Source organism: Lotus japonicus, chromosome 4, assembly GCF_012489685.1.
Source record: "Lotus japonicus ecotype B-129 chromosome 4, LjGifu_v1.2".
Lineage (NCBI taxonomy): Eukaryota > Viridiplantae > Streptophyta > Magnoliopsida > Fabales > Fabaceae > Lotus > Lotus japonicus.
Window position 1 is genome coordinate 31,141,525 of NC_080044.1, and position 26,760 is coordinate 31,168,284.

Sequence of the window (26,760 nt, forward strand, 5' to 3'; positions counted from 1 at the left end):
AAAATATTTAGAATTTAGAATCTTTGGAATTTTTTTTTAATTTTAATTATTTGAAAATTATCATTTTTCATAGAGGGCTAACTAGCATTTTTCATGACCAATATTCTCCATTTGTATTTGATGAAAAAAGTGTGACAATGAGTACAGGTGGTGAAAAAAAAAATATTCAAGTGACTTTTCGCAAAAGTCAACGTTGGTGAATGCAAATCTCAAATCTCATATCTCATCTTTTCGCACTTATAAATGCAAATCTCAAAATCATGTATGGTTCTCTATGGTGCGGGATATGTTAAGTCAGAAAACACTCTATAAATGAAAGCACATTACGGTTCGCACCTGTAAGTGCAAACTTCAATATGGCAAAATATGTTAAGTCGGAAAACACTATAAATGAAACACTTTCATGTTCGCAGAACCTAGTGCGAAGCTAAGTACAGTTGGTGAAAAAAAAACTCATAAGTTTTGTCGCAGGACATAGTGCAACAATGAGTACAGGAGGTAAAAAAAAAAAGAAAAATATTCAAGTCATTTTTCGCACTTATAAATGAAATCAATAAACTTGCATCGCTCTCTGTGGTGCGAAATACGTGAAATCTCAAGACATTAATCACTCTAAGATCCGCACTTTCATGTGCGAACCTTTGTGCGAGTATTAGTACCGTTGGTGAAAACTGATATGTTGTTTCGCAGGACGTAATGCGAAGTCCTGAGGGCCAGAAAGCACTCTAATCTTCGCAGGATTTAGTACAACAATGTGTACAAGTGGTGAAAAAAAGAAAAATATTCAAGTCACTTTTCGCACTTATAAATAAAAATATTCAAGTTTCGCCGTCCATGGTGCGAATTACTAAAAGCCAGAAAAAACATTAACGTTCGCACCTGTGAGTGCAAACTTCAGCATGAAAACTAATATCTAGTTTCGTTGTACATAGTGCGAATTACTTAAAGCCAGGAGAATTGGGTGGGACTGAAAAATGAAAAATGAACACAACAATAAAGGATATTTTCAATGGAGCCAAATTCTCTGATTTTTTTTTTTACTTTTAACTCATTTCCACATCATAATTTTTTTTTTCATTTTACAATAAAAAATAATAATTAACATGAAAATCATTATTTAAGAAAAATATCCAAAATAAAACCGGAGAATTGGGTACCCTTGAAAAATTAAATATAATATTTTTGACACATGATTCTCTCATGCGAATGGGGTCACTGGAAAAATAGCCAAGCTTAACTCTGCAGATACACATACCCTAATCCGGAGAATTTGTAATGAGATGTATTTAGCTATAATCTCTCTATCTCATCTTTTCGCATTTACTTCGCATTTATAAATGCAAATCTCAAAATCATGTATGGCTCTCTATGGTTCGAGATATGTTAAGTCAGAAAACACTCTATAAACAACTATGTTGCTTTGTTTATTACACCCCATGCATTATAAAACACTCATAAGTGTTTTCGCAAGGCGTAGTGCGACAATGAGTACAGGAGGTAAAAAAAAGAAAAATATTCAAGTCACTTTTCGCACTTATAAATGAAATCAATAAACATGTATCGCTCTCTGTGGTGCGAAATACGTGAAATCTCAAGACATGTATCACTCTAAGCTCCGCACTTGAATGTGTGAACCTTTGTGCGAGTATTAGTACCGTTGGTGAAAACTTATATGTTGTTTCGCAGGACGTAATGCGAAGTCCTGAGAGCCAGAAAGCAGTCTAATGTTCGCAGGATATAGTGCGACAATGTGTACAGTTGGTGAAAAAAAAAAGAAAAATATTCAAGTTCTGTCGTTCATTGTGCGAATTATTAAAAGCTAGAAATAACATTAACGTTCGCACCTGTGAGTGCAAAATTCAACATGAAAACTAATATCTAGTTTCGTTGTCCATAGTGCGAATTACATAAAGCCATGAGAATTGGGGTCACTGAAAAATGATCTCCTTTTGGAATATGGATATATCCAAACCCCACATCATTGATGAGCTCCACTTAATTTGGGGTCAAAGAGGTCCTGTTTTAGAGGTTATTGTTTCCAGGATGAGACATATAACTAGTCAGGTTGAGAACAAAATTCGTAGTGGTTTTGCAAACCTCACTTGCAAATGCAAAGGATCTGGGGAATGGGTTGGAGCTACCTCTCATGGCCTTTTCACTTTCTCCCCTAGTGTTCGTCCTTTGCCTTTGGATATGCACATTCAGGGTATAGATATTGCAAATTTTGAGGCTAGGATGCCTAGGCAGTGACAAAACCAACTTACACTGCAATTATTCAACATGCGAAGAATGAGAAACATACTCTAGTTTTTGTACCTACAAGTAGGGGTGTCAAAGTGGGCAGGCCGCCCCGTCTCGCCTTGCCCAGCACTCAGCCTGCTTTACAGCGGGGCAAGGCAGGCCTGACCAGCATTAGATGTGGGATGGAAAAGTTCAGCCCGCTCCGCATATGGTGGTTTGCGGGCGCGACTCACACAAAATAAAATTAAAACTATTTTATTTGTAAAATTATCTTCTATCCTTTAAATCAAGAGTATGAAGTTGTTGTTATGTGATAGAGCTAGAAATTTTGTTGTTATCTTCTTGTTATCTTAAGATGATTTTAAAATTTGTTATCTTGTCTTGAGATTGGAATTTAAAATTGAATATCTTATCTTGATTTTGAATTCGAGTTTTGGTTGTTTTGTTTTTGGAGCTAACCCTTAATGTTTGCTACTTGTCTATGTGGACGCTTAACGCTTGATGAGTCGTTAAGTGGTGAAGTTCGAATTTTCTTGACGACAAGTAATTGATGGCGAGACTTGCGGTTAGGAGACAAGAAGCTTGGAGGACTTGCAAAAGTGGAACATTATTTGATAGACTTAGTTTTATTTACCGTTGGATTTTGTTTACGCTAGCAGTTTTATTTAGTTATTCAGTTTTACTATTATTATTATTATTATTATTGCGATAATGGACGATTTATTTGAATAATAGTACTCAACCAAGTTTTGAAAATCAAATGATAAGTTGAATCAAGTTTTTGGAAAAGCGGATTAAAATGGATTAATCAAATTGATTTTGAACTTAAAAGGGTAATTGAATCGTTTTGAAAATGTTATCAAAAACCTCATTTGAGTTCAAGTAAAAACTCGGGTTGTTCTGTTTAAGGAAAGAAGGGTTTTCAATGACGCATTGTGCCCGACCAGCTTACCTGGGAACTTCTCGGGTCATTGCTTGGGTGATGATGGGCCTTTTGGGTTTCAAAATTTATCACCTCTTTTGAAAAGTAAAAAACAAACCGAGTTAGTCCCTATATTTGTTTGGGTTACTAATTTGATCCCTGATTTAGAAATTGGGGCGTTGCACTTGAGATCTCTTTATATAGCCTTGGACCCCTCTCATTTTTCACTATTCTAAGCAATGTCGGACTTCTCCAAGATACATTCCTTGATATTTTTTCTCCTTCATTAGCAATGTGGGATTTACATTGCAATCGACCCCAACAATCTCCAGCTTGAATGTAATGGTCTTCAGTCTTCATTTTCTACACCAACAATCATTGTCTTCACCGACAAACATAATTCTCATTGTCTACATACCGACAAATTAAATTATCGTACTCCACCATAAAGACTACACGACACTCGGAACTAAACCATCCCAAGAATTTTCTTCACTTGGAACTAAACCATTCCAAGAATTTCCACATGTCGAAACCTTGCTAAAAATTTATGGTGCAACTTCCATGTTGGCTTTCTCTGGAAGTTCATCAGCCATCGACATAACCACATACCTTGCATCAACGCCAACCAATGCCCGCACGCTATCACCACACACCTTGCATCTATATTAACCAATGCTCGTGTGCTACCTGGACAATTTCATGCTCGGAACACCTTATGTAATCATGATTGCATCAACTCATCCATCACAGTATCATCGCAGTTGCAAACCATACTTCTTCAGCACCTTCGCAATACCACATGAAGTGATATCCATCGAACCGGAAGCTTTGATACCACTGTTAGGAAATAACACAGCTGAATAAGTAAAATAAACCAGGAGCACAATCAACAACACAATAATATAACGTGGAAACTCCAAAACCGGAGAAAAACCACGGCCGTTGTCAAAACCGACAACTAGAGAATAAACACTGTAAAAATTGTAACCACCCCATGACCACAGTACACCCACACTCTTCAAAATGAATATTTGAACTACATCTCACAATACTCGAAAACAGGAGCATAAGAGAAAAAGAAAACACAAATATAAACCTAACGTGTTTTCAGGTGCTACTGCTTGGTGTTTTGGTGTGTTGAAACAAGGAGCTTGAGATCCCTTTATATAGCCTTAGACCCCTCATTCTTCACTATTCTAAGCAATGTGAGACTTCTCCAAGATATATTCCTTGATCATTTTTCTCCTTCATTAGCAATGTGAGACTTACATTGCAATCAACCCCAACACTCTTATCTCTTTACATGCCGCTTTTTGTTTTTCCAGTGGTTCTTGATGGTGGTCTCTTACCTCCAAGGTAGCCTCTCTGCAATTTTCGCTCACTTGTTCCCAACTTCCCTGTGAGCCTCAATAAGTACTTTTTCTTCATCTTCGTTCCATAAGCCCTTATGCATTTGTACAAAACAATGTTTCAATATGTGTGTATAAATGTATGAAATCAAATATACTAGATATAATACCCGTGCGTTGCACATATTTATTTACAATGTTTTTAACATTATATACAAAATTATTATACTTTAAAGGAATATTAAAAATAATTTTTAATTATAAGTATTATAAAATTAAAAATAATTATCTTGAAACAATTTAGAGTTTTCTTTGTGTACAAAAATACATCCTCAAATTTAAAAAATTATTTCCATAATTATCATTGAATTAGCTTTAATAATTTAACCATTCATTTACTTTTTTTATATGAAAAATAATTATTTAAGTTTGAAATATCTTATATTAAATAATAATTTTTTAATATCATCAAATAAGTTATAATAATAATATAATTTGTGTGCTTTATCAAAAAAAAAGTAATTTTAAATTTTAAATTTTAAAATTATAATAAATTATAACTTTAATATCTCTTTCAAAATTGTAATTATTTTCCTCCTTCTCAAGTCATTTTCACTAATGTATAATAGATCAAAAAATATATAAGTTTTTTTTTTCAAATAATACACAAATACCTTATTGTAAAATTTTAAATTTTAAAATTATTTTGTCTAAATTATTTATTAATAATTTATATTTTATTATTTATTAATTTTAATTCTTGATGTTTGTTCATATATGAATACATTACCTAGTTTCATTTTATGAGTGTCTAATTTGTTTATATAGGTAAATTTGATTTTTTATCATGAAGGATAGTGAGTAAGTAATATGAAAAATGAAAAGTCATGAGTTTAATTTTTTTTTCAAGGAGATAAATAAGAGTTTTCATTTCTTCTATTTTATTTAATGTTATGGTTCAAGTCTCCTTCATACATAATGTCTCATGTAACTATATAAATTTAATATGCACCAGCAAAAAATTGTGTAACATTGCACAACCACCTTTTGACTCCCCAATATAGGTTATCTCCAGGTAAAATATTTTTATGTTTATTTTTATTACTAATTATAAAAACAATGATATGAATAACATTTAGGGCTCGTTTTGTATAATGTATAATATAAGGCCTGATAGTATAAGGTCTGATAGTATTAGACCTGATAAAATTTTAATACTATACAACGTTTGTCATACACAGTATAAGTTATCATTTCGTTTAAATTAATATAAACCTATGTTTCGTGAAATATTGAATAATGATAGGTATTATAAAAATGAAGATGGTGTTAGTGGGTGATAGGATGGAAGTGGCTGGCGAGTTGGCTGCCACAATGGCGGTGGCGGTGATGGAGGGTGGTGGTTGTAGAGGTGGCAATGGTGATGTTGAGTGGTGACGATGGTGGAGGGAGGTGGTTGTGGTGGTAGCGATGACGATGGAGGTAGAGGGTGGTGGAGGCGGTGATCATGGTGTTGGTGGAGCTATTGTGGTGATGCTAGTGTCGTGGAGCAGTGGTGGAGTTAGAAGGTGATGGTGCTAGAGGTGGATGTGATGGAGGTAGAGGGAGGTGGTTGTGGCGGTAGTGGTGGTGGTGGGGCGTGGCGGTAGTAGTGGTGATGGTGCTATATTGAATATTTTAATTTCACTCAAGTTATTTATCATCTTTAAAATATAATATTAATTTTTACTTATTTAATTTTCTATATTTTTATTAAGTTAAATAGAATAAAACAAATAATTTGTAATTTATAATATAAAATTATTTATTTTATTTCAAAGTAGTAATTATTTGTGTGCGGGAACAGTGTACATATGAGTCAAGTGTGATACCTGATAAGTAAATAGGTTAAGTAAAAGACATATAAGGCTAAATGTGGAATTTTAATAAAATAATAAGGATAAAAATGAGAATATATTTAATAAGCTATAAGCTTTAAGCTTTAAGCTACCTGAGATAGCTTATAGCTTAAAGCTTAAAGCTACTGAAATAAGTTCTTTCACCAAACACTTTTATAGAGCTTTTAAACTAGTCAAATAAGCTTAAAACTAGTCAAATAAGTTATAAGCTAGTTGAAATGTCATACCAAACATAGCCTATGTCGTCAAAGTTTGGCTAACTTCTCCAAAATCAATCAAAGCAATAATCCTTTCCTAGCCAGCGTCTTTCTATATGAGCATGGGCAAACATCTCTTTGAGACCTTGCTTCTTGGACATATCCATTAATTTATATTTGTTTTAAGTTTTCAAATTACAGTTTTTCTTTTTTAACTTTGTAAAACATCTCATTCAAAAAATTTGTATATATCATTTTTTATTTCTTTTAAAAATTATTTTATATAAGAAAATTAAATCAAAACTTAAAGTGGTAAGAGCTTAGGGACATGTGAATTGGGTGGGGAGATTCAGGGATCAATATCTGTATGGTGCAATTTATTTTTTCGATGTATTAAAAAAATTCTCGCAAATAAAATTTTCGATATATATATATATATATATATATATATATATATATATATATATATATATATATTCCCAGAAATTCCTGATTAATATAATTAATAATCATATTTATTTAATCACTAAAAACGAATCTATACATCAAGCACCAAAATCAAAATATTTATACATCAATTTTTATTCAATTCATTTAAATTCTAGAATATAATTTCTCCTTCTCACCGTAAGTGGGGTCGGCCGAAAAAGGTTATTGGTCGTGGTAGGAATAAGAAAGTCCTTGGATTCACTAGACATCGTTGGAAGAAGAAAGTGTTTGAGGATATAATTACTGAGGATCTGCAGTTGCCGGTGTTTTCGGATGCCACACCTAGTTTTGAGGAGAGGAGGGGTGCGCTTATTATGGGTTGTGATGATTCTGTGCGCACGCGAGCTACTAATGTCTGGAGATTGGTAAATCCTGTGCCTTGGTTTTTTCAGGCACGGACGAGGAGGCTATTGAGGCATGTGTAACACATCTTAAGGCGTCTCATCCCGAGAGATATGGTGGGGGGTAGGGTTTTATCTCTGCTGGTCGGGTTTTGGTTTCGCAGTGAGGGCTCGTTTTTTCTAATAATTTGGTTGTTGTTGGCTTGTCGTAGTTGCTTTCGTTTTTCGTTGTCGTTTTGTTCGTTTGCTTTCGTCTTTTCTTCGTGCTTTCATTGTATTGCCCATTGTCAAGAGGGCTTGTTTCCTGACTTTGATTAGTATATCATCTCTTTTGCTTTCAAAAAAAAAAATTATAATGTATAACTAATTTGTAGATATTATAAAGATTTTCATACTCTCAACCAATCAAATTTTGATCGTTGATTGTATAAAGATTTTTAATACTATGAAGTATCAAACAATGAAATCTCAAATTATTTTATAAATATTATTATCAACACATGCATGATATATGCATTGTATATATTATTCTGTTAATATTTTATCAGTTTTTTAAAAGCAAAAGTTATATAATCGTTTATGTTATTAGGGTTTATTATTATTTTTTTGTTGTTGAAATAATTAGGGTTTATTATTGAACCTTCAGGTATGTAACAAAAAAATATATTATTGAACCTTCAGGACAGTTTCAAAAAAAAAGAACCTTCAGGTTAAGCTTGTGGAGAAAAGACTCTGGTACCGATTGGGATCTGTTGGGATTGAGGCTCTATCGGGTTGCTGTTTGTTTTCTGGTAGCAGCAGCGTTGAATCCCCTTTTGGAATTGCTCTTGGTTTTGTTCCTGTCCTGTTTCTTGGTCCCGTTTTCTTTTCTCTCTGGTTGTGCTTGGCCTTCCAAAAAAAAATTGAACCTTAAAAAAATTGAACCTTCTCGTTTTCGCTGTGCTCATGATGAACCTCCTTATTCCACTTAAGCTCCCGCAATACCTCCCTCAAGAACTTATTGTGGAAGTCCTATCATGGCTTTCGGTGAAAGACCTCATACGATTTAGGTGCGTTTGCAAGTCTTGGAACTACCTCATCATCTCTGATGCTACCTTCATCAAGTTGCACCTTCGAAGATCGGCATCACGGAATCCTCACCTCTTGTTACAGAACCGCAATGGCAAGGTCGTACCCTTCTCGATAAGTCGTTTAGTGGAGAATTCATTGACCACACTTCCTGATGATCCTCTCTACGCGTTGGAGAATGATCGGTTGATCTGCCAGAGCAAGGTTGTCGGTTCATGCAACAGACTGATATGCTTTCATGGTTATTCAATAAGTCCTGAAGAGTACTGGCTTTGTTTCCGGAACCCGGCCACCAGGTTAATAACCGAAAAACTAGGATCTTTTCATCCAAAGGGCTCCATTATCAATACCAACTTTGGTTATGATAACTCAACCAATACTTTCAAAGTTGTGGTCTTTGAGAAGGATTATTCAAAAGAAAGGAGACTTCAGACGAGAGTTTTCACCTTAGGTTGTAATCTTTGGAGGGACGCTCAAAATTTACCTACGGGAGTTCTGTACTGTAGGGATCAGAAACCAAATGACGAAGTGAATTTGAGGGGCACTCTTAACTGGTTGGCACATCAAAGTAAGGCTATTGCCGTTGAGCAATTTGTAATTCTCTCATTTGATCTCGGTAGTGAGATGTTCACCCAATTTCCGCTGCCTCTGGGTTTTGATGAAACATACCCGCCATTTATTGGGACTTTGAACGACTATATGTGCTTATCTCATGTTTGGAAGAAAACCCATTATGTTATATGGCAGATGAAGGAGTTTGGGGTTGAAAAGTCTTGGACTCAACGGTTCAAGATTAGATTTGAGGATCCTTTTAGCGATGGCTTCAAATATCAATTGTTTCCATTGTGCTTTTACAAGGGTGACACACTCATATTGTCAAGCTTTGAGCACAATCAAGAAGCAATACTTTGTAATAGTAGAGATAATAGAACTGAGATAATTAAAATGACAAATGTTTGGTGGTCGTTTGCCGGTTACGTTGAAAGCTTGATTTCACCTTATGGAAAGTAGTTAAGTTCTTATACAACAATTTACTCATCTTAGTTTATGTTAAATTTTGTTTTTTTTTCGAAATCATTGTCATTTCATATACAAGAATCAAATGATGACATATCCTTAAACTGTGTTATTATTTCTTAAGATGGTTTAATGATATTGTTGAATGATTATTTATCAGGTTGTTCGCTGTTAGTGGTTGGACAACCTTTAATTTGAATTGAATGAATTTGCTTTGATTTTATACTTATGGTAAAATTCTAAACGTTTTAAAGGGGCATATAAGCTGATGTTTTGGCTTCTATGCCCCGTTCTATTTAATATATTATTCAATTTATTTCAACAACAAAAAAGAATCATAAAGGGAGGTGTAAGACCCAGGATTTTAGAATTAAATAAATAATTAATTTCCAACTCACGCATAGGATTTTGTGTAAGCGCGAGGGGAACTTGACTTGTGTTTGATGTTTGGATTAGTATTATGAAGAAGAAAATTCAGGAAATGACTAAGAATGGTACTATAGTCGCTATAGTTTATAGCACGAGTTTTATTCACTTCCGCCTTAGGGCGAAAACGTTAGTTAAAGGCTAATCTGCTCTTAAAGCACTATAGAAGCATAATTCAAAAATATTCAGAGGAATATAAGAACTTCTCTTATTCCCTTCCATGACGAGTGTTTCGATAAGAAACCCTGGACTGTACGAACGATCGATTTCGATTCTCGGAAGTTTGCCGAAACCGAGTTCCTGGTAACTCAAGAACCTTAAAACGAACTGTAGATGAAGACTTTTTCTATTCGGAGCTTCAAATGAAGATTCCACACGCGTACACCCATTTCTTTCGATGTTTCCAATCTTTCTTCAGAAGGAAGTTTCTGCATCCGACATTCGCTGCAAAAAGTAGTTTTTCGGGTTGAATTATTTCATACCGCTTTTTGGATCGTTCCATTTATTCCAAAACCTTGATTCAAGTTCTCGAAATTTGACATCGGAAACCCGCTTAGAATTCACGGAGGATTGCACAGGAAAAATCAGAATCGGAAAATATTCGTTTTGCCGCGATTTCACCAATCTATAAATAGTTGAATTTCAAAATTTCTTCATCCTCTGCACCCATTTGGCCGTCGCTTTGAGGGAGAAGGAGAGGAGGAGAGGAAAATTCCATTTCTTGCCCGATCGTCGTGCTGTTCGTTGCTACGCGTAGACCTCGAGGTACTGATGCTATTCCTTACCTCTGATCGTAAATTCTGTCGCTTTTCTCTATGTCTTTATGTGCTCAAAGTTTTGAGCTTTTTGTAAAAGTATCCAAATAACTTGATTTCTCTGTCTAAACTTATTCCCTACGTGCCCAAGAGCATGAATATCCAGTTGCTTTTCGCTGAATCTCGCCGAATCGTCGCAGAGGTCCAATTTTCTGAAAATACCCATTTTTGGGTAAAAGCTTCTTTTTTTGGATCAAAAACTCTCGACTGAGCTTAGCGTCAGTAGGATTAGTCGTCACAATCGTCGTTGGTATCGACCTCATCCAATTTATTTTTCAAAATTCTGATTTTGAGTTTCCGAGCTAAAAATCTTGACCAAAATACCCCTGTTCTAGTTTTCGATCCGATAATTTTTCTGAGAGTTTCCCTGGCCTAGATATCGCCTAAGAATACCTAGGAATTAAATTAGATCGAAGAAAAAGTTCGGAAACCCTATTTTTGAGAGTGGCCGAAACCTGTTTGTTAGGGTACCGTGTCCAAAAATAATTTTTGGGTCTGTATGACCTAAGCCATTGCGTAGCTCTTTCAATTATCGAAATTTTGGCGTTGGTTTCGTGTCATTCCGAGTTCTGTAGCTCGAGTTATGCGCATTTTAGCGAAAACATGTCTTATTGTCCATTCGTGCCTAAATGTCGAACTCTACAGCTTCGAAAGCTTCTTTTCGGGTTTTGATAGTTTTATTAGTTGTATTGTTTCATAGCGACTAAGCAATGATACTTTGCTTAAGGTTTGGAACGAGTTGAGCTGAGGAAAGAGACTTTGGAGCAATTGGTGAGGTTTCACAACTGAGGAGGACGCCCAGGGAACTTGCTGAGTTCGGGAGCTTTATTTTGGATTGGACTGAGATGTTGAGGTTGGATGGAGAAATTGGCTAAGGTAAGGGTAACTCAGTTTTAGAGTGTCCTTGAGTCTTGCATGTATTTATCGCACTGCCTGCGTTTGAGATGAAGATGTTTATATTGATTGACATTTGATTATGACTGTTGTGCTGAACTGGGAAAATGTTTTCTGGAGGCTTCGGCCGAGGGAACTTATTGAGACGTGTGTCTCCGTTTTCTGAGAGGCTTCGGCCGTTTACTGGTTTCTGTCATTGAACTGAGTTGGTATGCAATTGAATTGAGTTATGTTCGTTGATAATAGGAATAACATGTGGTTACTCCGAATAAATCATTGGTTTGGGCATTGTTGTTGATTGACTTGGCATATAGGGCTTGGTCTTTAAGTGGCGATGAGGTGGGGTGTGGTCCCACGTGATTGTCCCGTCTTTCGAGACGTTATAAAGTGGCGATGAGGTGGGGTGTGGTCCCGCGTGATTGTCCCGTCTTTCGAGACGTTATAAAGTGGCGATGAGGTGGGGTGTGGTCCCGCGTGATTGTCCCGTCTTTCGAGACGTTATACAGTGACGATGAGGTGGGGTGTGGTCCCGCGCGATTGTCCCGTCTTTCGAGACGTTATACAGTGGCAATGAGGTGGTGTGTGGTCCCGCGTGATTGTCCCGTCCTTCGAGACGTTATACAGTGGCGATGAGGTGGGGTGTGGTCCCGCGTGATTGTTCCGTCCTTCGAGGCGTTACTTAGTGACAGTGGAGTGGATATTTTCACAGGACTGTCCCGTCTTGCGAGACGTTATTGTTTGATTGATATTGTTGAGGATTATTGATATCTGATTTGTTGTTATATTTTTGAGGATTATTGATATCTGATTTGTTGTTATATTGTTGAGGATTATTGATATCTGATTTGACGTTATATTGTCAAGGTTGTTGACATCTGATTAGATGTTATAGATTGAGGTTGCTGTTATTTGATTTGATGTTATATTGTTGAGATTATTGTCATAAGATTTGATTCTATACTGTGGAGGTTGTGGATATCTGAGTTGTTATATGCTGTTGAGTTGATGTCTGAATAAATGTTACATGTTGTTAAGTTGTTGATATCTGAGTTAATATATAGGTTGTTAAGTTGCTGATATCTGAGTAGAAATATTGTTGAGGTTGTTGATAGTTGATTTAAATCTATATTGTTGAATATATGTCGTCATCTATCTTGAATTAGGTTGCTAGCGTATGTGCCATGTTATGCACTTATATCTGAATAACATGTTTTTCTCTTTCATATGTGGTAATGACATGGAGTTAACCCTTTCTATTTGCTACTTGTTGTTTGGGCGCTTAACGCTATTAGGCGATGGAGAATCTTCGATGGAGCTTGACCTTCGTACGAGTCGGAGAGGAGAACTTGAAGAACTGTAGAAGACTTGCAGAATATAGTCGGGTGTAGAGTTAGAGCCTTGAGTTAGAGAGCTAACCATTATTGGTTTAAGCTTGCATAACGGGTTTAGAAATTTATATTTGAGGTTTCGGGTACTCGCCTTGTTCAAGGCTTGATGTAAATCCCTTTGTAGTTGGGAGTATACATGACATGTTTTGGAAATACATTTGAAAAGAAAAAATATATACTCGTGTTTATAAATCATTTAGAAAATATTGCATATTTAATTTAATAGGTTACTAAGTGACACCCGAAAATCGGGGCGTTACAGGAGGGAATAGAATGTCGATTTAACTGATAATGACTGTAACACCCCGACTTTCAGGGTCATAGCATTCTAGCATTTCGTTGTAAGGTAAAATGCAACAGAATTTTCAGGTTTAGTTCAACAAAAACAAAAACTATGATAGCTAAATGAAACTAAGGAGAGGAAAATCTGGAAAATCATAAAAATGGAGATTAACTTGGGAAATTACGCAGGATTACGGTGGTCGTGATCATCGTCGAAAGAGTCATGGAAATCGTCGACTTCTTCGACCTGCAACTCCTCGAGATCGAGCTCGCGAATCTGCTCGATTTGGTACCGCTCCCTCTCGAGGATTCTTCTGTCGTCCTCTTCCATTTTCCAGTGCTAGTGCTAGGGTATGGTTGTGTCCGAAGCGAGAGGAACGAATGAATGAAAAATGTAGCAACGAACCAAACGTATCATAGAGCCTTTGTGTTTCGATTTATATAGTTATATTCTATGTTTTCATGTCGATTGCAATATGCTATCAGAACTGCTATTTGGCACGACTGGCCACCAACAAACAGAATATCAATATGCTACCAGTGGCTTCACTACATTTTGCACTAATCAATTATTTGGTGTTGATCCAGTAGGATAGCTCAAATGTTTAAAAAATTGTTGGTTATTTCAAGAGGGTGAGTTAAAGAATATAATTTTATTTGTATTGGATTGTTTACGCGAATCTGTGATATGTACTCTACAATATACATATTTTTTGGTTCATTTAACATGGGTGAGATAGAAAGGGCGAGGCTAAGGGCGTTCGAGACGTCATGATTCGTCATAGAGAGGAAATTAAACATGATGATTATATATTTTGGAAAAACTAATTATTATTTTGCAGTTGAGACAAGTAAAAGACAGGTAACAGGTCATACTAAGCGAGGCTATGAGTGAAGACTAGTGGCAATCTGCTTTAGAAATGCGAGCATGACTTTAGGTGAGCATGACTTGATGGGCGAGCTTCATGGAGAGTCGTGAAGGGTAGCATGCAACAATGGAGATTCGAGATATTTAAGACACTTTGCCTTCATGCTTCAGACACAGTGTCTTGTGAACTTGTGGGCTAGTTAGATACTTCTCAGATATAGGACCGCCTAGGATGTCCTCAAGAGAGGCGATTTCCCTCAAGATGACCTGCTTATGGACATGGTGAGGTGAGTGGGGAATCCCTCACGGGTGAGTCACTTAGCTTGGTCAAGCCCTTAGACACGATTTCATCATTCGGCAGACGATTTCTTCAGGTGTGGGCGGTTCAACGTCACTGATGTTTATTAGTCACCCTTGTTGGCGAGCTGTATGTTTATTCCGCCATTGTTGGCACTTATGTTTATTAGTCGCCCTTTTCTGCGAGTCGTATGTTTATTGCGCCGTTGTTGGCACTTATGTTTATTAATCGCCCCTATAGTGGGTTGTATTTTTAGTACGCCATGTTGGCGACCTATATGCTTTATAGAGTATAAGCTCTCTTGTGAAAGTCGAGATTAGAGCGGTGCTGTCCGAAAGTGGCAAGAGATGCTTAGTCTTTTTTTTTAAGGTTAAGAGCTGCTTAGTCATGACAAGAGAAATGACTGGATTATTCAAACAAACATCTATGCCAATGGAAGTGTCAGCACAAAATGAGAAGAGAAATTATCCCTGGTTGGCTCGTTCGACCCAACACAGCAGCATCATTATTACAACATCTTATGGAACAGTTATCACACAGTCAAAGACAAATTGAGGTTTCCTTTTCAGCTTTTAAAGATAGCAAAATGGAATGACTCTTGTTAATTAATAAAAGATACAAATTTATTTAATTTGGTTGGTTCTTAGTGGATAATATTCCAGTGAGGAATTCATACACAGAAACACATACCCTTTAATTTACCCCTCAAAGCCAAAGTCAGTGTATGACACAATTTACTAAGTAATCACATCATAGATTGCAACCATAGACTGGGCAAGAAGGAAACTGAGCTGAATATTACTCATTATTATTGCTCATTATTATTATTAAAATTTATACAGAAGCACAATGAAACTATAGTATATTTTCACTGTCATTTTTCTGTTCAAATAATTTCTAACTCTCTCATGCAACTTTTAAGCCAAAGAACTTACAGCAATATCATTACTCCTGAAGCAGGTTAAAAAAATTATAATTTTATTGGAAAAATTAGGGGAAAAGAATTCCTGGAAATTATTTATCATCAAGGGATAAAATGTGATGAAATTTATAAAATGTATTTACTATATATGTCATTGATAATTTGTAAATAATTTCAGGAATTTTTCTTTTCGTAATTTTTCTCAATTTGTTTAGTGACATTCTGGTGGTAAGACTTTGAATCTAGGCTTGTCATTGCAGTAGGAGTAAAACATGAGTTTCCTTCTTGCCCAGTCCATGGCTGCTATCTGCTGTTGTGATAGCTTAGTAAACTCTGCTCCATTTGGGTCTAGGCCAGAAGGATTGGCCTTAGAACATAAAGAAACTGATGTCGCCGGATCAGATATACAACCACTTTGTTCCATTTCTGCAAATGAAACAACAAATGGTGCATTCTTATAATTCACTGGGTACTTTCCACCTTTAGTAGCCCATTCTGAAGCATCCCATATTGTGGCATAAACTGACATTGGCTTTGATGGGTAAATAGAAGGGTAAGTGCTGCTGTGTATGAATTCCCTCACTGGAATATTATCCACTAAGAACCTACAAAATTCAAATAAGCAGTTTCTTCTATTATTAATCAAAGTAATTCCATTTTACTGTCTTTATACATAGACTGAAAATGGAACCATGACTTTTCTTACACTGTATGATAGCTGTTCCATAAGATGCTATAATAATGATGCTGTTGTGTTGGGTCGAACCAGGGATAAAATTTCTCTTCTCTTCCTGTGCCGACACTTCCATTGGCATAGATGTTTGTTTGAATAACCCAATCATTTCTCTTGTCATGACCAAGCAGTTCAATATCTATCTCATCATGGTGGTGAGGAAATTTATCTGCATTTGACAACTGATATTTTCTCTAATTAATTAAAATCTTTAGAAAAGTACTCAAAGATAGTTTGTATTCAAATGATTTCTAAGCAAAAGGAACAGTGAATCACTACCATATTCTTTAGTCTTCACACTATTAAACAATCTTGTTAATAAAACAAGATTTTGTGGGTTATTGTTAACAAGTCTCACATTGACAATAGATATGACTATATAAGTCCTTATATAGGGTAGAGTAACATTAATCTCTAGGCTAGATTTTGAGTTAAAGTGAGGTCTAACCCCAATTGTAATACATATATATGAAGGGATGGGATCCATTAACACCAAGATGTCAAAACAATTTATGGCACCAAATCCTTTGTTTCTTCCAATTTGTAGATATAGGCTGGAGGAAAGAACTATATAGTACTGTAGTATTCTCCTAGGTGTTTAGCAGTTTTTGAAGGGAGGAATTCTCATTTGTAAAAAGTTTTCTGTTAATAACAAGCATAAATTTTACATGACTTTCGAATTGACACAAAACTTTCAAACTAGCATTACTTCTTTATTTTTTGGATTATTGTATCATCAAAGCACAAGAAATTGTTAATATGTACTCATACACAGACATGGGTCCTCAGTAAAAAACTTTAAGCATTTTGTAGTAGAATTTTTGGGTTAGAATTTTATGAAATTTTGTAGAACTCAACAGAGCATTACAGTTTTGTTACTGGTTGGGTCCAAGAATCAAATTTTAAGGTAAATGTAATTTTGTCTTCTAGTAACAAAAGTATGATGCCCAAAAAATATTTGCAGGGGTCATGATGAAAGCAGAAAACTTCTATCAAATAAGAAGTAAAATTTGAACAAGCAAAAATTAGACTCAGACATACTATTTTGCCACGCGCCACAAAGTGTTGTTGGAAGTTAAAATCTGTGGCAAAGTAATATGTTTGAAGAATGTCTGAGAGAAAAGAAATAGGTAGCTTACATAAAAGGCAACTACAACTCCAGATGACAAACCAGCTGGTAATTTGATTGCAGCACTGAAGAATCCGTAGGAGTATCTACTTTGCGAGACCAAGCCAGAGCCTGAGTAACAAACAAACAATAGATATTTATAGATAACTGAATAATTTCTAAGGTTTTATTTTCATCGTTAATTGAAGAGAGTCATATAAAGTAACCTGAGATTTTATCAAGAGCCAGAGTAGCCATGGACCCATTACTGAGAAATTGAACATTTGAGGCTCCAAAACCCTTAGAAAAAGCACGATCAATTGAGACTTGAGGAAAAGAATCGGTCAAGCGTGTGACACTTGGAGGTGTGTAAGGCCTAATGCGTGAAGAAAACACATTTGTAAAGCAAAGTATTAGTAGACAACATGAGACCTTATGTTGCCAAATTGCCATGGTTACTTGGACGTGTGAGTAGAAAAATGTCAGATTAATTGGGTATATATAAGGGTTGGTTTAACGGGTTCATATTTCATAATCAGAAACCCAAATGGTGGCGTAGTAGTTAGCTTACTTCGTCTCTTAATCATCAGGTTGAGGGTTTGATTCTCACTCATAGGTGCATATTTCGTAATGAAGCGCATATTGTGGCTAGCTGTTTATGGCTTAGTACAAGCACCAGCGGTGAGGGATTGGTCATTATTGTTCGTTGTAGATAAAAAAAAATTTCATAATCAGTGCTTAGTTGTTTACTAGCTGGCTTGTTTGCCTAACTAACTTTCTCTCTCTGCTTTTCGTAGTTTCTTTTTTGGTAGGGTGTCTTGGATCTTAATGGCAATGTTCCAAAGAGTCATGTGGGCATGATTTCTTGTTTTGGCAGGGCTTGTGCTAGTGGGGTTGTCCTAGAAAGTTAGGGGCATGGAATCAGAGAGATTTTGAGTTATTGTTTGATGGGCAGTCTCAGTCTCTTATCTCCCCTGCGTGGCTGGTACATCAGTTACATGTCTCCTTCATTCTAATAATAGCTGTGATCCCATTGGGAGCAACTCACTCATTTACAAACGCGTAAATTGGCATCAAATTTCGTTTTCACAATATTTGGGTGATCATGGCAAATAGGTTTGACAACTTTTTAATTGGTATTAGTATTAGAATTTAAGTTACAAAATCATCATAAAACCTTAATTAAGATAGTTAAGATAAAGATGAGCGAGTTCATTTAACTTTATATACTACTGTGCATTTGCTTATTATTATTATTTTTTTGTTGGATGCTTATTTTTTTAATCACAAGTTACTCTAATACTTTTCCTACAAGTGAAACTCCATTTTTTTTCGTCTTCTTACTTGGACTAGTACTCTTCATTTGAGTTTTGGCGGCCTTACAACTTGCTTTTTTACACTAGGCTTGTATGTCAGCAGAACATCTGAGATCAACGGACTTATACTCCTTTGTCTGAGTCTTAGTGGCCTTACAACTTGTTTTTTTTTTCCAGACTGCACTTAAGAAGAACCCTCAGATGCCACTGTACTTGTGTTCTTGATCATCTTAATTTGAGTAAGCTAAAAGTCCTATATGACTTGCGTCTTAATCCTTCTTACTTTTTTAGATTTATTTTGGACTTATATTTGGGAATTCTTTTACTGACACTTATTACTCTCATGCTATACTTAATGGTTTTAAGGCTAATTAAGTACTTACTCCAATTTACAACACACTTTAAAATGTGGATGCTATTAGGAGGAAATAAAACGAAGTTTAAGGGAGAGAGTAAAGTGTAAATATGCCATATATTGTGTCAAAAAAATTGGTTCGTTGATAGGTAAAGCAGAGGTATATAGATTAATCAAGAGAATCAATGAGGGATTCATAAGATTTGATTAAGTATATAATTAATATAATAAGCCTAATTATGGATGCATGGTGGTAGACAAGGAAATGTCCAAGTATCTTTCTGCGTGAAAGTGATCAAATCTGACAGAAGTGAGTTAGCTGGCATGCAGAGGAATCTGATGCGGTTGAAAAACTAGAGAGGACATATTAGATGATCATGCAAGTTGGTTTTGTAACTTTGTTTTGGTATCTAGTTGCAAAAGAAAGGCTGCATTCATCATGGCATTAAGGAAAAGGACGTGACGGTGGGGATCATGGGGTGTGGTCACAAGCATATTTATGGCTGGGAATTTCTTTCCCTTACAGCAACTAAATGGCTTACTCAATCTTAGTTGAAAGAAAACAAGGTAGAGATAGAGATAGTAGTAATTGTCAAATAAGCAAGTAGGGGGCCATGTTGGGCGTACATGGAAAAGGCCAAAAGGGATATAAACCCAAGTTGAGTGGCTTTCCATCACCTGGTATTCCTCTATTGGAATTTATGCTTTGTTTGATTTAGGAGAGAAAGAGAGTTAGAAGAGAAAGGATAAATAGAAAAATGAATGAGAAATATAATAGATTTTGTAGATTGTTTGATAGACAATCTCTCCTCGTTTAGTTGAATAGAAAATGATGATAGAAAAGTTTTTTTTTTTATTTGATGCGTATTTCTCATCGATTTGAGAGTTTACCAAAAAGTGATGGACCTCACTTCTTAGCACTCTCCTTCTCATCTCTCTTTGAACCAAATGAGGGTGAGTTCTAATCTCCACCTATCTATATGTAAATTCTCTCAATCCAAGGCTATCTCAAACAAACAACGTTGAGTGATATTATGTTCGAGCATACATTTGAGCATCTATTTGTTATTCAGTTAGGTTTTTCATTAAGCGTGTTTTAGTTTCAATTCTTATTTCATTGTGTTGTTTGGGGTCCAAAAAGTATGTTATCCCTCTAAACAAGTTAATAAATAGTGATAAATTTTTACTTCATTATTTCCGTTACGCATTGTTTTTTTTTTGATAAACCATAAGAATTATATTGATAAAAGTACAAGGGGTACTTTGATTCCAATACAAAGGAGGGGGAGAGAGAAAGAGAAAGAACAGAGAAAAAACAAGAAAAATCAAGAGGAGCGAATGGCACTAGAGCCAGCAACAGAAACCAGCATTAAGGTCCAATTTTCGAGGGTCACAATAACAACCTTACCCTACATAAATATGCAATAATTTTCATAAGCAGTCCTTGAAAGCGTTTTTTTTTCTTTTTCTAAGCGAAAGAGATTTTCAAACATGCTATGCATAAAGACCATAAGTACATACTAACCCACCTCATTTAGTACATATGTGTTTACAATGCTCGAAAGAAATAGTTAGCCCGAAATGGACTTCAGACTAGACACCTACGTCCGACTACTCCATGTGCATCCCTCATATGAGAACCACACCATAAGCATATATGTCAGGGACCTACCCTGTCCGAAAATACAAACACGTGCTGAACAAACCCTACAAGTATTGCACTAACACGGCGACACTCTACCCGTGAAGTCATGTCTACCATGCTCCTTGTGTAACACCCCGATTTCGGTGGCGTCACTTTAGTAACCAAAAGGAAAATAAAGCGGAAAAACGTGAATATTTTTTTTTCGATTTGATTTCTTTAGATAATAAATTTAAAGACTCGTCGACACAAAATTCTACAACGAAAGATAAACATAACTAATGTACAATATATTTACAGCCCCCGCTGTAAGTAGAGAACCACGTCACGAGTAACCTCCAGTGACGGGAAGTAGCCGAAAGTAGTGCCCGTGGGCAATATGTACAAACCAAGTGAAAGGTCAAGTGTTCGCAATACAGTCCTCCAAAATGAAAGTAGGTCAGCCCAAAACGACTTGAATAAGACCTCCTAGTCCAACCAACTCTCTGTGATTTCCATAAAGAAAACCACACAAAAAGCTAACGGTCGGGAACCTACCCTGCCCCAAAATACGAGCATGAAGACCAGAGCTATACCTCTACTCCTACCCTAATATTGTCCAGAGGAGTACACCCCAGCACTCACAACTACATGCTAGCGTGATCATCGTCCGAATCAGAATCCAGGACGACTAGGTCAATGTCTGTGATCATCCCTCCTCTCGCTACTGCAACATGCTCCTGTGCTGGTCTCACGGGTCAAGGACTCGAAACAAGGTCGGCAGCAACGGCAACAGTAGGTGAGCTAGAGTCCAATGAAGTCCCTCCCACAGGCTCCTCCTCCGAGGGGTCCTCATCGTCAGAAGACGACGGTGGTGGTGGTGCTCCTACTCCGGGTCCGCAGTGCACGCCGGGTGGCAGGTTGAAGCTGACAGTGTAAGGCCTCATAACTCCCTCCGTCAAGTGTCCCAGACTGTCGACACGATCTTCCATTATTCTCCCCAAGTAGATCGCTCTAAGGCCAGCGGGGTCGACCACCCATGAGCCGGGGATCTCCTGATCTAGCATCTCAAACCTAGTCCCCCCCCCGAAGGGTGGACCATCGTGAACCAATCCGCCATGGACATCTGACAAAGGCGTAGTCCGCCCAAACACACACAGAAGGCGCGAGGGTCAACTCCAAAGAATTACATAAGTAATACACCCAGTAGGTAAAGTTTAAGGGATAGCTACTTAGGCTTAGAAGTTTGTGATAGCATTATAAATTGTATAACTTCCAAAGAATATAAATGACAAATAATGACAATTAACATATATCAAGTAAGATTAACAAGTATCAATCACACTCGGCAACTAAGTCAGTATGCATGGTGCATGAATGAGATGACGAGGAACAAGATGCAATCCGGAAGGATGGGCACCATCGAGTCAATCCTAGCACCGGCCAAAGTGGGACCATTTCCGCTCGGGTGTCTCTTATACCAAACAAAATGTAGTCAGATCAGCAGTATACCCGCAGGCCTGCAATTTCCGTCTGCTACTAAGAATCACCGCAGTGTTCTTATGTGGAAATCCGGGTCTTATGACCATTTTGGAATCCACCGAGGTCCGGCATCCCACCGTGTATGAACCCCAGAAATGTGTGTATGAATGCAAAGTGATTAGCCAAACAACGTCTCCGACCTCACTCGTCACGTCGTCACGTGTTCTAGCTAACTTATTGTCTCTAAAAAGAATACCCTAAGGTAAATGTCGATTCTGCGACAAAAGACAATTAATTATAAAAAGTGTATTATCTCATGATGACTTCTCGAATCATCCGACTCATCTCCATCCGATGGTCAAAAACTGCTCAGCGAGCAAAGAGTATCGACATACTCGGAAACTATTCGTTTCCCGGCTTATCTTATAGATAGCCGAACAACAAAACTGCTCCTCGAGCAAAAGAGTATTAACATACTCAGAAACTTATTAACTTCCCGGCTTATCTTTTAGATAGCCAAACAACAAAACTGCTCCTCGAGCAAAAGAGTATTAACATACTCAGAAACTTATTAGTTTCCCCAAAACTTGGATTCGACGACACTTCTCATTTTCCAAAACTAATATCTAAACCCTAAGCTTTCATCTGAGATTGTTATCATTATTTAAAGGTTCAGAGGTTGTTTAGTGTCTTATGAATTTTCCTTGTAAAACAGTTTCCATTTAGTTTCATCTCTAATCTTATGAGTTTAAAAGATCCCATAATCCCAAGTAACTCCCAGAGAAGGTCTCGATCCACTAAAATATGAATAAGGGCCCGAATCTCCGTTCGTCCCATCAAACTTTCCCAAAAACTCATGATGAGTGTGGCATAACTGCCCGTTATCCTCACTCTGACGTACAACAGATATATGTGTAATTGCATTATCAAAGTACACAATCCAACAGTCATGGCACATATATCAACACATCCTAGATTAACCATTTAGCACATAGCATGTAGATCAATACCAACACATCCTAGATTAACCATTTAGCACATAACATGTGAATCAATATCAAAAACAATTCCAGGGATAAATGATTATCATTGTCAGCCGTAGCCTCAGAAAACATTTTCCCAGTCAATCACAATCAAGTGCATAAACAATAAATCAAGTCGAATTCGTCGACACCTAAAGCATTAGCTAGTATCCAGTGAGTAGCCCTCACCTGTAGCTCCTCCAGTGTGATCCTGAAGCGTTCCTTCACAATCTCCTCCTTCCGCTCCTTGGAAATCCTCAAACGAACCTTAGAGCGAAAACCACAGAATTCAATCACAATCAGTCAAAAACTCAGCAGACAACAATTACCAAAGTTACACGAAGCATCATAAACTCCGAAGTACGATAATCTAACGCGTTAAGACAAGTTTTCGAAAAACGAATTTTTCCTCCCCCCTTGGAGGTGCTCTCGGCCACACACACTAATTGTGTGTGCCGATTTTTCTTCGATCAAACTTGGTTCCTAGGTTATCATTAGTCGTAACTAAGGCGAATTAAAGCTCGGAAAAATTATCGGATCGAAAACTGTCGCAGGGGTATTTTGGTCAGTGTTTTTAGCTCGGAATTTCAAAATTGGAATTTTGAAAAACAAGTTTGATGGGGACGTCACCAGCGACGTTTATGACAACTAATCCTACTGGCGCTAAGCTCAGTCGAGAGTTTTAAGTCTAAAGGACGAAACTTTGGCTAAAAATGGGTTTTTCAAGCAGAATTGAAACTCGGCGGCAATTCGGCGACATTCGGCAAAATGTAATCCGCTAAACATGCTCTTGGGCATGCAGGGATTAAGTTTAGACAGAGAAATCGAGTTATTTGGACAGTTTTACAAAAAGCTCAAAACTTTGAGCACATAAAGACATAGAGAAAAACGACAGAATTGACGATCAGAAGTGAGAGATAGCATCTATACCTCGATGTCTTCGAGTAGCAACGAACGGTGCAGCGATCATGCAAGAAACGGAGAAAATCTTTTTCTTCCTTCTCCTACTCCAAGCTCGCGGGTTTGATGGCTATGGTGTTGGAAAATTTTTGATTTTTTTCAAGCTATTTATAGTTTATGGAAAATGCGGAAAAATGAAAATTTCGCGATTTCGATTTTTCCTGTGCCTTCCTCTGTGATTTCTAAGATAGGTTCTGGCGACAGAATTCCAAAACTCAAAATAGGTTTCTTGGAATTAAGACAAACGATCCAAAGTCGGTGTATATCGATTTTACCCGAAAAACTACTTTTTGCATTTGATGTCGGATGAGAAAACTTCTTTCTGAAGAAAGATTAGAAACCTCGAAAGAAATAGGTGTTCGCGTGTGGAATCTTCGTTTGAAGCTCCGAATAGAAAAAGTCTTCATCGACCGTTTATTTTAAGTTTCTTGAGTTATCAGGGATTTAGTTTCGGCAAACCTCCGAGAATTAGAATCGGACGTTCGTACATTTCAGGGTTTCGTATCGAAATGCTCGCCATGGAAAGATTAAGGGAAGTTCTAACATTTCTCTGAAGATTTTTGGAATTAGTTTCCATCGTGTCTTTAAGTGTAAATTAATCGTTTACTATCGCTCTCGTCCAAGGTATAAGCGAATACTACTTACGCTATAACTTATATCGACTTTAATACTATTCTTAGCCTTTTCCTGAACTTTCTCCTTCATAAATTTATTCCATTTGATAAACACTTGTTCAGGTTTTCCTTCACGTTACATCGAAACTAATCGTGAATAGGAATTTTATTCGGTTTATTCTAAGCTTAAAAACTTGGGTCTCACATTACTACCCTCCAAAAAGAAAGTTTCGACCTCGAAACTTAAGGTTCAGCAAAAAGTTCCGGATACTGTTCCTTGATCTTTTCCTTCAGCTCCCATGTCGCATCACCAGTGTCCTTGTTCCAAATGACTTTCACCAATACAATCTCTTTTCCCCTCAACTGTTTTATCCTTGTGTCACCGATGCTAATTGGCGGCGTCTCGAGTGACAGGTCATCCTTCAACTCGATGTCATCAAGTTCGATAACATGCGTCGGATCCGCAATATACTTCCTCAGTTGTGACACATGAAACACATCGTGAATGTTTGATAAAAATGGTGCTAGTGCTATCTGATAAGCAACTGGTCCTACTCGACGGGTAATTTGATAAGGTCCAATGAACTTTGGCGTAAGCTTCCCTGACTTAATCGCTCGTCCAACTCCCGTAGTCTGTGTAACTCGCAAAAATACATGGTCTCCTTCTTCAAATTCTAGAGTTCTGCGCCTTTGATCGGCATAACTTTTTTGTCTACTTTGAGAAGTCTTCATTTTCTCTCTGATCTGTTTGATTTTCTCAGTTGTTTGTTGTAGAAGTTCTGGCCCAACTAACAAATTCTCTCCATCTTGATACCAACACAAAGGTGTTCTACACTTGCGACCATACAAAGCTTCATACGGTGCCATACCTATGCTCGTATGAAAACTGTTGTTGTAAGTGAACTCAATCAATGGCAGTAGATCATCCCAACTGCCCTTGTTGTCTAATACGCAAGCTCGTAGTAAGTCTTCCAATGATTGGATAGTTCTCTCAGTCTGTCCATCAGTCTGTGGGTGATAAGCAGAACTTAATCTCAGCCTTGTTCCCAATGCCTCCTGAAGAGCTCCCCAAAAATGTGAAGTAAACATTGGGTCTCGATCGGAAACATTACTAGTCGGTACCCCATGCAGGCGTACAATCTCAGCTATGTAAATCTCCGACAATTTCTCCACGTTGTAGGTAGTCCTCACAGGTATAAAGTGAGCCGACTTGGTCAATCGATCCACTATTACCCAAATTGAATCATATCCCTTCTGAGTTCTTGGCAAAGCCACGACAAAATCCATCGATATGCTATCCCATTTCCATTCTGGTACATCCAAACTTTGTAGCATACCCGAAGGTTTCTGATGTTCCACCTTAGCTTTCTGACATGTTAAACACGCAGCTACATACTCAGCCACTTGTCTTTTCATTCCTGGCCACCAAAAATTCATCTTCAAGTCTTGGTACATCTTTTTCATTCCAGGATGAATGCTCAACTTGCTCTTGTGACCTTCGTCCATAATCAACCTCCTCAAGTCAGGGTTGTTAGGTACGCAAACTCTATCCTTACACCGCAGGATATTGTCACTTCCTACCTTGAATTCTGGGTCCTTACCCTGAATTACCAAATTCCTTTTCCCGAGTAGAAATTCATCTTGTAACTATTGGTCTCGGATTTCTTCCATCAATCCATTGGCGATTCTGATCATACCGAACTTCAGTTCTCCCTCGGACGATCTCACATCTAAGCACAAATCTCGAAATTGTTCCAGTAGTTGCAGCTCTTTAACCATCATCGATGAGATATGCATCTTCCTGCTTAAGGCATCAGCAACAACATTAGCCTTTCCAGGATGATAATGCAGAGTAAATTCATAATCCTTGATAAATTCCATCCATCGTCGTTGTCTCATGTTCAGTTCCTTCTGCTCAAACAAGTACTTCAGACTCTTATGATCACTGAATATGGTAAAGGTGCATCCATATAAGTAATGTCTCCAGATTTTCAGTGAAAATACTATAGCAGCTAGCTCTAAGTCATGAGTTGGATAATTCTTCTCGTGAACCTTCAGTTGTCGTGAAGCATAAGCCACTACTTTCCGATGTTGCATCAGCACACATCCCAAACCTTGATGCGAAGCATCA

The 26,760-nt window shown here is 37.1% G+C and overlaps 2 protein-coding genes across 2 annotated transcripts; one reads left to right on the forward strand and one right to left on the reverse strand.

Moving 5' to 3' along the window:
* The first annotated feature begins 5,985 nt into the window (after window positions 1-5,985).
* On the forward strand, window positions 5,986-9,519 carry LOC130712609 (F-box/kelch-repeat protein At3g23880-like). The gene is made up of 3 exons (XM_057562435.1): window positions 5,986-6,075; window positions 7,216-7,464; window positions 8,413-9,519. Exons 1-3 carry the CDS (start codon window positions 5,986-5,988, stop codon window positions 9,517-9,519), a joined length of 1,446 nt encoding a protein of 481 aa, XP_057418418.1.
* A 5,754-nt stretch (window positions 9,520-15,273) lies between these two features.
* On the reverse strand, window positions 15,274-17,747 carry LOC130712125 (probable xyloglucan endotransglucosylase/hydrolase protein 33). The gene is made up of 4 exons (XM_057561964.1): window positions 17,487-17,747; window positions 17,291-17,391; window positions 16,125-16,333; window positions 15,274-16,023 (listed from the first exon to the last, which is right to left on the reverse strand). The coding sequence occupies exons 1-4, from the start codon at window positions 17,710-17,712 to the stop codon at window positions 15,630-15,632; spliced, it is 930 nt and encodes a 309-aa protein (XP_057417947.1). The 5' UTR covers window positions 17,713-17,747; the 3' UTR covers window positions 15,274-15,629.
* Between the last annotated feature and the right edge of the window lie 9,013 nt (window positions 17,748-26,760).